The 14,033-nt window shown below is 55.0% G+C and overlaps 1 protein-coding gene across 1 annotated transcript; it reads left to right on the top strand.

Annotated features, from left to right (window-relative positions):
- The first annotated feature begins 2,570 nt into the window (after positions 1–2,570).
- KRT78 (keratin 78) lies at positions 2,571–11,000 on the top strand. The gene is made up of 9 exons (XM_007081361.3): positions 2,571–3,095; positions 3,522–3,736; positions 4,771–4,831; positions 5,308–5,403; positions 6,485–6,649; positions 7,004–7,129; positions 9,862–10,082; positions 10,360–10,394; positions 10,476–11,000. Exons 1-9 carry the CDS (start codon positions 2,730–2,732, stop codon positions 10,745–10,747), a joined length of 1,557 nt encoding a protein of 518 aa, XP_007081423.2. The 5' UTR covers positions 2,571–2,729; the 3' UTR covers positions 10,748–11,000.
- The last annotated feature ends 3,033 nt before the right edge of the window (positions 11,001–14,033 follow it).

Below are 14,033 nucleotides of genomic sequence, written 5' to 3'. Positions count from 1 at the left end.
AAGTCGGGTGCTTAACCGACTGAGCCACCCAGGCGCCCCTTATTATTATTTTTAATGGCAGGAAACAGCAGCATTTGAGAACTGGGGCGATTCAAGAAGGTCCTTGGGTGTGACAGTCACGGATAAGGACTCATGTCTTAAAACAAATACTTATTGGTACCTAGCGTATGCCAGACCCCGAGCTGGATAGAGTGGTGGACAAGTTATGACCAAGGGCTTAGAGGGTTGCTCCATGGGACGGTGGCCTGAGCTGAGTGGTGGTCCTGGCTCCAGCCTGATCAGCTGTGTGGGTGGCCTTGAGCAAAAGTCACTCAGATCACAGAGTGATGGGTCAAAGCAGGCTTAGAGGTCATCTGGTGCCATCTCTTAGGTTACCCAAGGGTGCACAAGGGTGCACCCTATGGGGCCTGAGTCTTTAGTCAAAGCAGGCTTAGAGGTCATCTGGTGCCATCTCTTAGGTTACCCAAGGGTGCCCTACACCCTATGGGGCCTGAGTCTTTAAGTGTAAAATGGGGGCATTGGTCAGATGCCCTTGAAGTTCACTCTGGCTTTACTATTCTATAACATTACAAATATGAGGAAGTTCTAGGGAGGTGGATTTGGTGCCATCCCACCGTGATCTCTGTCCTCCACCCTTAATACCAGGGGGAGGGGTGGTAGAGTCCAGTTCACAGAGATGTTTCTCAAACACATTCACGGAGCCTGGAAGGCAGGCATCTGGCTTTCCTTGTTGCTGCAAGGCGGTCCCCAGGGGGGAGGGTTTGGAGGTGAGTCCTCAGTGGGATTCAGCCCATTTCCCGGATTCTCTTTCTAGACCCCAGAGTTGCTCCCCGCTGCCTCCCTCTCCATGGCACACTCGGATTTCCTGCTGGGATCTTTTCGCTCTTCTTCTCTTCCTCACCTGGCCCCTTAGTGCTTTGATCTCCTTTGTTCTCCCCACCGAAGGCCCCACTACTTCTTCCCCTTGAGGTCATCTGTGGTTCAGCTTCATTCAGGGGTGTGCCAAGTGGGGCGAGAAGAAGGAGGAAGGGGCTTCTAATCCTCTGGAGGGAGGGGAGACTTGCTCACTGTTGTCTGGCCTGCGGGTAGGGCAGCCACAGGATGGTTCACATTGCTAGGACTGACTTCCTCATAGCATGTCCCTTGAGTGTTCATTATGCTTAGTTAGTCCCTGCTTATTCTTGCTTTGAGTTGCATTATCAAAGGCACAGTATCCTAGTATCAGGGGCCATCTGGCTCTAGGAGCAGGTGGGGGGTGGGGAGAAAGAAATTGCCCTCCTGCCATATAAAGAAGGAACTTTAGAAATTTCTAAAAATCCGAGCTGTCCAATGCTGCTCACCAGCAGTGGAGGAGCTTCAGGGAGCTTCAGAGGTGGTGGCTGGATGCCCCCTACCAGGTGTCCTGGACCTGGTGGGAGGCTCACGGAATACCAGAGGGCAGACACAGAATCTATCCTGGGGGAAGCCCCGGACTCCCGTGTCTGCTCCTAGTACCCCAAGGGAGTATTTTTCTTTTTCTTCTTATTTTTTTATTTTTTATTAAAAAAAATTTTTTTTTAACGTTTATTTATTTTTGAGACAGAGAGAGGCAGAGCATGAACGGGGGAGGGGCTGAGAGAGAGGGAGACACAGAATCTGAAACAAGCTCCAGGCTCTGAGCTGTCAGCAGAGAGCCCGACGCAGGGCTCGAACTCACGGACCGTGAGATCATGACCTGAGCCGAAGTCGGACGCTTAACCGACTGAGCCACCCAGGCGCCCCTCTTCTTATTTTTTTAATATGAAATTTATTGTCAAATTGGTTTCCATACAACACCCAGTGCTCATCCCAACAGGTGCCCTCCTCAATGCCCATCACCCACTTTCCCCGGGAGTATTTTTCTAAATGCATATTTTACTTCAGAGCCCAGGTGCCTCTGATCTGTAAGCTGATACACTCAGTGTGTGACCCAAGTGGATGGGCCTGGGCTGCGTGCCTGTGGAAGGAGCGGGGACACAGGCTGGGCTTGGAAATGCGCCACTTGCCCAGATCCTGGATGGAGATGCCTGGTTGGAGTGGGGTGGCGCCTCATGGATGATTGCTGGGTTGAGCAAGAGGAGGGACTTGGACACCCTGTTTTTCGGTTTCATTTCCAAATCCTGGAGCGTCTTTCAGCCAACGATGACAATAACACCTCTATTAACCTCGTAGTTTCTTCTACTGCCACCAAGCGCCTTCCTTCTCCAATTATTGTAGGTAGATTCTCCCTCGAGAAGCTTCACTCTCTTCTGTCCAGTGTCTCCTGGGCACTCAGATGCTCCATCTGAACCCCGTCTCTCCTTTCCCACCCCCCCATCTCCTTCTCTGGGAAGCCTTCCTTGAATGACCCACAGTGACTGCTTGGGGCCATCGCTCCCACCCCCAGCCCTGGGGTCCAGGTCTCGGGCTGCTTCCTTGTCTTTGGGACAGGCCCAGCTCTCCTGCTGGTCTGGGAGCTCCGAGGGCAGGGTCCGGGCCTCCTTCTCTCTTGGGCTCCGCACGTGTTGGGCCCCTGTTCTCCAGCCGTGTCGGAATAGGTCAGCTGGAGCCAGTGACAGATACAGTCAGGCCAAGAACATCTTGCTCCCCAAGGCCCAGCCCAGGCATGGGAGGGGATAAAAGTCTCGTGCTGGGGCCTCGGGGCAGGAACTCACACACTTCGATTATTGTCCGTCTGTCTGCCTGCAGCTGTGTGACCTTCCGTCTCTACCATGTCTCACCCCTCCTGCCAGGCCCAGAGGGGCTTCAGTGCTCGCTCGGCCTGCTCTCCTCACTCTGGGGGCTGTGGCAGAGGCAGCTTCAGTAGCAGGAGCTTCGGTTCTTTTGGGGGGCGCAGGGGGGGCTTTCGTGGGAGGGCCTGGGCATCAGGGGGAAGGCTAGGGGTGTGGCTTGGGGAGGGCCGCTGTGGGCCTGGGCTTTCCCTGTGCCCTCCGGGGGGCATCCGGGAAGTGACCATCGACCACAGTCTGCTGACCCCCTTGAAGATTGAGATTGACTCCCGGTTCCAGGCGGTGCGGACTCAGGAGACCCAAGCGATCAGGACCCTCAACAACCAGTTTGCTTCCTTCATTGACAAGGTGAGGGTCAACTCGGCTAAGCCCCTCTTTCTGGGCCTCCCTTGGAGGAACTGTCCTCCGTGGATTTGGGAATGGAGAAGTTTCCTTGGCTACCAGTTTTCTAATCACTTCTGCAGTGAGGAAGTCCTTCCAGTGGTTTAACTGCAGTCCTGATTAGGCTGAGGCCCTGCTGTTCTATGGTTGGGGCACAGGGACAGAGAACAGTTGTTCAGCAGTGGGAAGCCCCTCCCCTGTTAGCCATCGTGATCATTTTGATGTGCTCAGAGCCTCATGTGAGGGCGTGAGGCTGCCCCTGCCCAGGCTGGATTTGGGAGGTAGGGGAAAGGTGGGCTAAGTGGTGGTGGGGGGTTCCTGGGGCTTGACTTTCCAGAGCCTGTGGCCAGGGAGTCCTACCGGAGCCTCAGGGACCCTCTGTTTGTGCTGCAGGTGCGGTTCCTGGAGCAGCAGAACAAGGTCCTGGAGACTAAGTGGCACTTGCTACAGCAGCAGGGGGTAAGCAACAGTCCCCAGGGCCTGGAGTCTTTCTTCGAGGCCTATGTGGCCCAGCTCAAGAGGTGGCTGGAGCAGCTCCAGAGAGAACGAGGGGCCCTGGATGCCGAGCTGAAGTTTTGCCAGGACCAGGAGGAAGAGTATAAGGCCAAGTAGGCAAACCCCAGTGCCCCCGGGGGCCCGGGTGGGGTCCAGGAGGATTTGGATCGGGGCTGTTGGTTGGAGGGTCTCCCACATGCTGAGCTCCCAGAGACACATGGGTGGCCTCCCTTCTGTATCCCAAGCCCTCTGATTCTCAGGGTGCCCCGCTGTCACAGGTAAGGAGGCCCCACAGTGCCTGATGCCCAGGTCTAGAGAGCCTCAGTTCCAATAGATCCAGCTACAAGGGCCACGTGTCCGGTCAGGGGCCTGGGAGGGGCCTGTTTAAACAATGCCGCAGTGGGTTTTTCCTCGATAAATCCTGTTGAGCAAGCTGTGGGCTAAAATGACTCAGATGTTCTCTGGTCTCGGTAGTGGAAGGGAATCCATTTAGGGGGACCATCCCCAGGCTTGTGGCATGATTCACAGCTGGGCTGTGTTTCTGGGCTCCCCACCTAGGTCACCTGGTGGTGTGGAGAGAGCCCTGGACTAACCAGAGGCTTGGGTTTGGCGACTGTGAGCAAGGGGTAGCTGTGTGGCCTTTTACCTTTGCCGGCCTCAGTTCCTTACCTGTAGGTTGGGAACATGTCACCTGCCCTCAGAGCCATTGGGAGGATGGCTTGTGAGTCGGGGTGGGTCCTGCAAAGAGCCCAGGATGGGACCGGGAGAGCTGGTCTTAGATCTGCTCTCGCCACCTAATTATCTACGACTTGGGCAAAGTCACGTGATCTCCCTGACACAATCCAAAATGTCCCCTTCACATGACGATTGTGAGTAGTGAGGAGAGGTGTGGGAATGTGCCTTATAGACGTGAAGGAAAGTGGCCTCATGTGGTCAGGTGGACACGGGCTGAAAGAGTGGAGAGGGTCATAGCCAGATTGTGACAATGACCTCCTGATAGGGAAGGTAGGGGAGCTGGCTGGTTATGTGTCCTGCTTGGAAGCATCTAAAGGCAAGAGGGGCCTTTTCTGGGAGGTTGTGCTTGGAGGAGGGGCATGGGTTCTGATCTCACCACCTCAGGCATCGTCCTTCTGTACGTATTTGACAGGTATGAGCAGGAGGCCTACAGGCACGCCACACTTGAGAATGACTTTGTGGTCCTAAAAAAGGTGAGGGGGGGTGTGTCCAGCTGCTTCCTGCGGATCCTGAGCACCCACCATGCACCTTTAAAGCCCAATTCAGGCTGGGAGGGCAGGGGGTGGGAATCCTAATGCAGCACATGATCTCATGCAGCCTGTAGGGGGCCCCAGGGAAATGAGACATCTATGTAGACAGAGGGACCCCAGGACAAGATCGGATGGAAGGACTGCATGATGAGCTCTGGGTGTCACTGTGGGAGAGGGTGGGGAGGGAGTGGAAGAAGAAGAACTGGTTGAGAGTAATCCGGGAAGGCTTCCTGAAGGCAGTGTGGGTCAGTGTCAGGCAAAAGGGAGAACAGGGTGGGGCGGGGTTGGAGGAGGAAGGAGTGGGTCTGCGGGGAGAGCTGTGGATGAGTATTGGGCAGTGCGCGACCAGAATTCCTGAGCCAGAGTGGGACCCACAAGCAGGAAGTGGGAGAACATGGCTTCTGTCTTCCTGTCCCCAGGATGCGGATGGGGTTTTCCTGAGCAGGATGGAGCTAGAAGGCACACTGGAGTCTCTGCAAGGGTACTTCTGCTTCTTGAGGCGTCTGTATGAAGAAGTGAGGATCCACCAATGCAGGGTGGTGGTCTGCTGAGGGCAGGTGGGAGTGAGGGGAGGGGATGGGGCCGGCAGGCTCCCTGGCCACAGTGGGAGTGGCCAGGAGGCGAAGCCTGGTTAGGGTGACTTGGATCCAGTCATGCAGACATTTGACAAGCAAATACTGAGAATGTACTGTGTGGATTGCTAGGTCCTAGAGATGCACTAGTCAATAACCAGACACAAATCAACGCCTGCTTTCTGTTGGGAGATAGGCAATAAACAATAGACCTACTAAAGAAGTAAATTGTAGAGTATGTTAGAACGTGATCAGTGCTATGACCAACAGGAAAAATCAGAGCAGGGAAAGGGGGCTTAGGAAGGTGGGGAGGGGGTAAGGCAGGTGGCAATTTCAGATAGGGTAATTTTTTTTTTTTTTTACGTTTACTTTTTTTGGTAGACCGAGAGAGACAGAGCACAGGTGGGGGAGGGGCAGGGAGAGAGGGAGACACAAAATCTGAAACAGGCTCCAGGCTCTGAGCTGTCAGCACAGAGCCTGATGCAGGGCTCAAACTCACAAACCACCAGATCATGACCTGAGCGGAAGTCGGACGCTTACCGACTGAGCCACCCAGGCACCCTGAGGGGCCTTATTTGTAAGACAAAGTTTGAGAGAAGATTAGAAGGCTGGTGGGGAAGTTAACCAGGAAGGTGGAACCGGGGAAATGCAGGTGGAGCTCAGGGCCCCCAGTGGAGCACTGGTACCTTTGTGGAAATGAAGAGGCTGTGGGGGTTGGAGCAGAAGGAGTGAGAGGGAGGCAGGTGTGATAAGAAGTCAGGGCAGTGATGGGGACCAGGCGATTTCGAGCTTGCAGGACATTTACCTTTAATGTCCACGCTGCAAGAGTCATCAGACATCACCTCCTACAACCCTCCTTTTCAGGAGAGGAGACAACAGAGGGCATGCTCAGCACCACCCAGGGGAATGAGGGCTGCCCCCTGACGGAGTGTGGGCAGAAGTCAGGCATCCTGGCAACCTGCCAGGGACTCCAAGGGGGAAAGGGAGCAGGGGCAGGTGGACACTGAGTCAGTCTTCCCTGCAGGAGCTGAACCAGCTCCAGACCCAGGCCAGCGACACGTCCGTGGTGCTCTCCATGGACAACAACCGCTGCTTGGACTTCAGTGACATCATCGCTGAGGTCCGTGCCCGGTACGAGGAGATTGCCCGGAACAGCAAAGCCGAGGCCGAGATGCTGTACCAGACCAAGGTGCCAGGGCCAGGGGGCAGCACCGGGCTGGAAAGGGCTGTGTCTCCATGCCCATGCTCCAGGGTGGTCATCCCCCTCGGTCCCCTTGGGGCAGTTCTGATAACCTCCCTGGGGCTCCAGGGCTGGGTGGGCATGGCCACTTCCCCTCTCCAGGAGGGGGACAGTGAAGGAAACCAGGGGACACCAGCCCAGACTGGCGTGGGCTCATCCCACCGTGTCCTGCCTTCAGCGTTTCACCTGCATTCCGAGTGAGGATGCGAGGAGGCGAAGAATTGGGGACACAATGTTTCTCATGGTGTTGGGGTCAAAGGTGAAGGTCCTCTCAACTAATGGTGTCACCTCTGTCCCCCTCAGTACCAGGAGCTTCAGGCATCTGCCCAGCTTCACGGGGATAGCATGAAGGAAACCAAAGTCCAGATTTCTCAGTTGCAGCAGGCGAGTCAGAGGCTGCAAAGTCAGATTGAGAACCTCAAGAAGCAGGTAAGGCTCCCAGAGCTCCCCAGGCCCTCCCGGTACTCTCTTGGTGCCAGGGTCACTGCTAGGTTTGTGTCCAGGTTTGAGTACTGGCTGAAGCTTTGGATAATTTGGGTGGAGAGAACCTCAAACCCCATTTCGGAGGATTTTGACCTCCCTCTGAATTCAAGCCTGTGTGTGTTTTGCACTGAACAACTCCAGGGGGCGCTGCTCGCGCTGCCTTTCATGGCCAGGTGTACATTTGGCTTTTGGCTCCTTGGGGGAGAGTGTTAATCCATCTGTTTTCTAGTCTTTTCGTTTGAGTCTTACTTCTCAAGCCCAGTGGAGACTCTAAGGCTAGGTGCTGACTTTCTGGGTCCCGCATTGGGGAGTGTGAAAGCCAGGAACTCAGGGGGCAGGTGAGATGGGCAGTGGAATGGGGGTGCATGGGGGGGGCGAGCCCTCCGTAGGCAGATGCTTTAGATGCTTTGTGTGGGTTGGAGGTGATGCTGTAGGTGCCTGGTGTGGGCTGGCAGGGGGAGAGGGAGAGGGCAGCAAGGAGAGAGACATGGTTTCCTGCTAGTCCCGGAGACCTCACTTCTAGACGTGAAGGATTACAGACTCTTCAGCTCTCAGTATCTTTGCACCCACTTTCCCCAAACCCGAAGAATCGGTTTTGGGATCGGCAGAGGGTTGAGAGCCGAGACGACAGATCAGGCGGGCTCCTCACGCACTTCAGCTTGGCAAGCAGGGCACGTGTGACCCGTCCACTCCCCGGTGGGGCCCCCCTGGGAAAGCCCTTGGAGCTCAGGCCATTCAAAGCCCAGACACAGTCTCCACCCATCCTCACCTGCTCTCCTGTGGGATGTGATTCAGGACCTATCACATCCAGTGTTTTGTCCATAGATTTGAATTCCTTGCTTGCGAATGCCTCGGCAATGTCTGTTAAAATGCAGATCCCTGGGCCTCTGTCAGACTGAGGGAATCAGTATCTAAGGGCAGAGCCCAGATACTTTCTAAGCTCAGTTCGTTCACCAGGGTGACTGAGGGTGCGGAGCCTCAGCCCAGCAGCCAGTACTTAAGAGTGCTACTCTGTCCCCACATCTGGGACCCACAGCTTCTGCCACACAGCAAGGTGCCTGTTCTGTGAGAATCCCTCTTGGGAATTCTTCCCGCCTGGCCCCATTTTCCTGCACACACATGGTGGACTGGATATCCTTGTGCCAGACCTAGGGCAGAGCCCCGCGGTCTAGGACCAGACATCAGCTGTCCGGGGTTAGGGTCCCAGTTCTGCCCCTCACCACTTTTCTGAACCTCAGTTTTTTCATCTGTAGGATAGAGATGATATTTCCCAACAACAAGGTGCTTGTGAATAGAATACAAAAGAAAAGAAAAGAATAGAAAAACATAGAATAGAATAGAATAGAATAGAATAGAATAGAATAGAATGGAATGAGACTACACTGGGACTAGAATAATGAGAGCCTTTAGGGAATGCCTTCTTTCCTGACCCAAACAGGAAGGTAAACCCACTGGATGGCAGATTAGATAGAGAAGTTGTTCCCCTTCTGGGAGTTTTCTATCAGATCAGAGAGGTAAGCACAGAGAGTGTATTTCTCAAACCCCAAACTGAGGCACATGGTTTGATATATAGTAAAACCTTGGCTTGCAAGTAACTTGTTCTGCGAGCGTTCCGCAAGGTGAGCAAACATTTCTAATATGTTTTAACTTGACAAACGAGTGATGTCTGGCAATACGAGTAGTATGTGACACTGAACGTCACATGATCACAACTGAGCCAATGGTTCTTGAAATTCGCTTTGATATAGGAGTGCTTTGGATTACAAGCATGGTTCCGGAATGAATTACACTCCCATACCAAGGTTTTACTGTACTTTGATAACAGGACAAAGTGTTTGAAATGGGGCTGTTCTCAAACCATCAAGGATGGTGGTCACCCTCAAGATGAGACTTGTAGATACTGCTCCATACAGGACAGGAAGGGCATTAAGTGCCTGGGTAGAGCTACAGTGCCTCGGGTAAGGAGCTAAGGGGCAGGAGTGGGAAGAAATAGGGGAAGATCATCGGAGGAGGTGAGACAGGAAGCAGATGAGTTTGCTGTGGCTGCCGTAACAAAGTACCACCAACTTGGAGCCTTGAAAACACCAGACCGTGTATTCTCTCAGTTCTGGAGACTAGAGGCATGCCATCGGGTGTTAGCAGGCGCGCTCCCTCTGAAGGAGCTCGGCAGGGGAATCCTTCCTCGCCTTTTCCTAGCCTCTGGCGGCCCTGGGACTCCTGGGCATTCCTTGTCTTACGGTTGCATCACTCCAGTCCCTGCTTCCGTTGTCACATGGCGTCATCTCTCTGTGCTTGTCTCCGTGTTCTCTTGTCTTTTTTTAGGGACACAACTCATTGGATTTAGGGCTCATCTTGCATGCAGGATGCTATCATCTTGTGGTCCTTAATGCATTACGTTTGCAAAGACCCTCTTTCCAAATAAGACCACAGTCTGAAGTTCTGGGTGGACATGACATTTTTTGGGGACACTATTTGACCCACTCGGGGAGTTAAGGAAGCAGAAGAGGCAATGCACTCCCTTAGGATGAGAGCAACGGGGAAGTGGGGGTGACCATGGATACTTTGAGCGCTTGAGATTGTGGTCTACCCTGGGCTTTAAGCTCCATCCACAGCAGGTGACTTGGGAGGCTGTATTGGGCTTGCAGCCACTTTCTCCCTCATTTCTACACCCATCCCAGAATGCCGACCTGCAGGCCACCATCACTGATGCTGAGCAGCGTGGGGACCTGGCCCTGAAGGACGCCCAGGCCAAGCTGGACGAGCTGGAGGCTGCTCTGAGAGCGGCCAAGCAGGACCTGGCCCGGATGCTGCGGGAGTACCAGGAGCTCATGGGCATGAAGCTGGCCCTTGATGTGGAGATCGCCACCTACCGCAGGCTCCTGGAGGCCGAGGAGTGCAGGTGGGGGGCCTGGGAACTCAGCCGAGGGGGCAGAGGGGGATGGACTGCCACTGCAATGCTCTCCTTGCTGAGGGGGATTCTGAGATTTCCTGGCACTCCGAGCCACTAAGGGCAACCTATTCTGCTGGGGAGCAGGGAGGCAGGGATTTAAAACCAGGACTGTGGGTTTCATCTGCTGATTGGGTATGTGAGCTGCTCCAAGAAGCTAAAAAGCATGAGGGAATGCATTCTTTGCAGCCCTTCTTAGCATTTCCTTCTCTTGTCCTTTCTCCATCAGGATGTCTGGGGAATGCACCAGCCAGGTCACTGTCTGTGAGTATCAGGGGACTTGGGGAGAGGGGTCCCCGTGGGGAGCTGAGGACCCTGCCGTGACTCTGGCGCATTTCTTGGCAGCTGTAGGGGGAGGCAGCACCATCGTGTCTGGAGGAGCTGGTGGTGACCTGGGGGGCGCTTGTGGACTCAGAGGTGGGAAAGGCAGCTTTGGGTCTGGCTGCTCCAGCATCGTGACCGGAGGCTCCAGCGTCACCCTGGGCTCTGGGCAGGGCCCGGTTTGGGGCCCCTGCTCTGTGTCCGGCTCCGGCTTCAGCTCTGGCTCCAGCTCCGGCGGCCACACCATCCTGAAGAAGACGGTGGAGTCAAGTCTGAAGACGTCTGTCACATACTGAGTGACCTGGCAGCCGCTTGCTCCCCTTGCCTTCCAGAACCTTCTAAGCCCAGTTCCCACCTCCACTGCCCTTCCTGGCCAGCTCTGTGTCCCTTGCCCACAGCCTGAGCCAGCTCACAGGGGACTCTGCACAAATCAGTAAAATCATGCGTGCCCGCTGTTCCGAGTGTTTGCCCAGTCTCCCTTACTCTGCATACTGACCCACATCTCCTTTGCCTGCTGTTCACCCCAGGCCAAGTCCACAGCACCCTGTCCTCTAGCCAGCCAGCCTCATCCTCTCCTCCTCGCAGCCCTCAGGAGGAGCTGGGAAACCCCTGATGGGCTTGGCCAGCCAAATATTGTCCTTTGTGGGGAGGGGAGAGGCCTGAGGACCACTGACCAGAGCCTGTGGGCTGGAATCACAGGCCAACCTGCCTACTCCTCTTCCCCTGTCTCTGGACCGTTTCTCTAGCTCTTCTGTGACATGAAGCAGCACCCACTTCTCCCTGAGGGGGCGTCTTCCCTTCTCTCTCTCTCTCCTCTCCCACTCTTTCCCTGTCACGAATTCTACTGAGTGTAAACCATACTCGAGGCACTGTGCCAGGACTGGGCTATGCTGGCAGGCTGGATCAATCCCAGCCTGCCCTCCTAATGGGTTCAGTCTCTCTCTCTCTCTTTGAGTAAATTCTATGCCCAATGTGGGGCTCAAACTCATGACCCCAAGATCAAGAGTCACATGCTCCATAGATGGAGCCAGCCAGGCGCCCCCGGGGTTCAGCATCTTCCCCGTCCCCTTCAGTTTCTGGGTTCTCCAACATAACCCCTCCCACCCATGAGAGCCAGATCGTCCTTCCAGAGGCCTTGGTTACCAGGGCCAGAGGCCAGCCTCCTGTAGCTAATTCAGACAGCCTCTGTTGGGGGATGGGGGTTTCTGGTGAAGTTCCCTCTGTGTCCTGCCCCTTTGTACAGTCTCCTCCAGGGACACGCTGGCTCCAGCTCCATCTGAGGTAGCAAGCTGGGTCCTGTTGCCTCAGCCCCACCTCATCTCTGAGCTTTAACCTGGCCCTTCTCCTGGACAGCAGTGCCCCCAGGAGATTAACAATTCAGCAGCGATGCTAAGCACTAGCTTTAAACAGGTGATCCAAGGGCATTTAGAGGGGAGGCTGAAGGGCAGAGATGAAGGTGCCCTGTGGCGGTGTGCAGTCTCTCTGCCACTCCCTCTGGCAATTCAGCTCGGCCCCCAGGCTTGCACCTCACCCAGTAAAACAGAAGCAGGCCTGCTGCCCAGCCCACGCTCTCTGCAGAAGGCAACCTGGGAAATATCGATCACTGTTTGGGAATATCCAACGGGCATCCCACCCCTCATCCCAATCAGCTCATTGGGGGGCTCCCTCCAGCCCTCTGCTCTGCTCCCTAGGATGTCCTTCATTCCCTCCATCTCTGCTGATGTTTCAGTATCTCTTCTCGCTTGTTCCCTGGTAAATTGGCTGTACTCCTGACTGAACACAGCCCCTCATCCCTGTTCTTCCTTCTTCCCATGTCTGCACCGGATTTTTCTCCTCCTGGAAACCTTCTCTAATTCCCTCGGTCTGAATGCGCCAGACCCTTTCTGTCCCCGGCCCAGCCTGGCTGTACCCGTAGCTATCCTTGGCTCTGTCTCTGTCTGGTTCTTGCCTGGGACCCAGGTTTTTCCATTAGCCTGGGACCCGTGGGCAAGTTCTTCTCCTGCACCCAGGATGGGGACCAGTTGCTCGGCTTGTGCAGGGGGGCTCTGGTGGGCACTTGGGACTGAAACTCAGCCCGTCCCCTTACCTCTTGACTCTCATCCCACCACCGGGCCTGTCTGAACACGAGACTGGAAAAGTCTTCTTCCCTCTTCAGTGGGAAGCTCTGCAGGAGGCCAGGTGTGTGGGCATCAGGGCCAGGTGCTAAGAGGGTGGGGAGGGTCACCTTCTCCACCCGGGCCCCTACCCCAGCAGCCCGTCAGCTCCTGCACAGCTCCTCTTGTCTCCTCCCTCCCCATGTGGCTAACACCAAACTCCATGGTCTTGGCCACAGGAAGTCAGGCCATTCCCCACCCCCACCCCCCCGTCCCAGTTTTAAGGGGAGGTCAGCCCTTTTCTCAGACCTGTGGATCTCTCCATCAAAAATGTCTGAGAAGGAAGCTTTTGAGCCTTCTTTAAGGGAGACAGGGGTTGGGGGTACACGGCTCAGGAGCCAGGATTCCTGGGCTTGCGTCCCAGCTCTGCCACTTACTAGTGGTGTGACTTTGACCAAGCTGTGGAACCTCTCCAGTTTCCTCATCCGTGGAAAGAGATTAATAACAGTGCTTACCTCACAGGGCTGGCGGAGGGGCCTGCCATTTGTCGTCCCAGCAGGAAACGAAATTCACCCGAAAGGTCGGCTAAATGGACTTTAATGAAAGGGGTACCTATGGAGGTGTGGGCGTGGCTAAGGACACAGAAAGGATGGAGGGGCCAGAGGCTGGGAGCAGTGGGAAGCCACTGCCATCCCCAGAGGTAGCGAGGCTAGTGGTTTGTCCAGGACTGAGCCTTTTTCCAAGACGTGGGGCTTTCAGTGCTAAATAAGGACAATCCTGGAAGAACCAGGGTGAGGAGGCCACCCAGTGTAGAGCCAAAAGACAGGAGGAAGGAGTGACAGATGAGACAAGAGCAGGGACTTTTGGGGGGATCACTTGGAAGAAGCCGTAATCATGGAAGAGGCTGGGGAGAAATACCAGTCCTCCCTTCCTCTCCCAGATCTCCTACTGATCCCCCCCTCCTGCCCCCCATCCCCTCTGCCTTGGCCAACCCACCTGGAAGCCGGAGAGCAAGGGAGCAACCTACAAGGGTCTAGAAGGTAGATGACTGATCTGGGGCAGGAAGGAGGTGGACGGAGCCTACCCATCATGGACGTGAGATGTGTTACTGCACTGATGTGTCTGCCACGTAGGAAGTGCTCAGTAAATGCTGATTATAAGAACCATTGCTGTTAGTTTAGAAAGTCCTATCCCTGTATGAGGGCTCCCAAGGGCAGCAAGTGTTTTCTTTACCCCGTACCTTTCCTTTTTTTTTTCTTTTTAAAGTTTGTTTATTTATTTTGAGGGGCATCTGGGTAGCTCAGTCGGTTAAGTGTCCGACTTCGTTTCAGGTCATGATCTCGCGGTCCGTGGGTTCCAGTCCCGCATTGGGCCCTGTGCTGACAGCTCAGAGCCTGGAGCCTGCTTCGGATTCTGTGTCTCCTTCCTTGTCTGCCCCTCCCCGGCTCACGCTGTCTCTCTCTCTTTCTCTCAGAAATAAACATTAAAA

This window comes from Panthera tigris, chromosome B4 (assembly GCF_018350195.1).
Source record: "Panthera tigris isolate Pti1 chromosome B4, P.tigris_Pti1_mat1.1, whole genome shotgun sequence".
In the NCBI taxonomy this organism is placed as follows: domain Eukaryota; kingdom Metazoa; phylum Chordata; class Mammalia; order Carnivora; family Felidae; genus Panthera; species Panthera tigris.
The sequence above is the reverse complement of the archived record's forward strand: the minus strand, read 5'-3'. Positions and strand labels throughout refer to the sequence as shown.

Excerpts from the sequence above, each read along its gene's own strand:
- KRT78 (XM_007081361.3), top strand. The coding sequence starts at position 2,730 with ATGTCTCACCCCTCCTGCCAGGCCCAGAGGGGCTTCAGTGCTCGCTCG. Across the intron at positions 4,832-5,307 it reads ACTTTGTGGTCCTAAAAAAG|GATGCGGATGGGGTTTTCCT; the intron begins GTGAGGGGGGGT and ends TCCTGTCCCCAG. Across the intron at positions 10,083-10,359 it reads CTGGAGGCCGAGGAGTGCAG|GATGTCTGGGGAATGCACCA; the intron begins GTGGGGGGCCTG and ends TTTCTCCATCAG.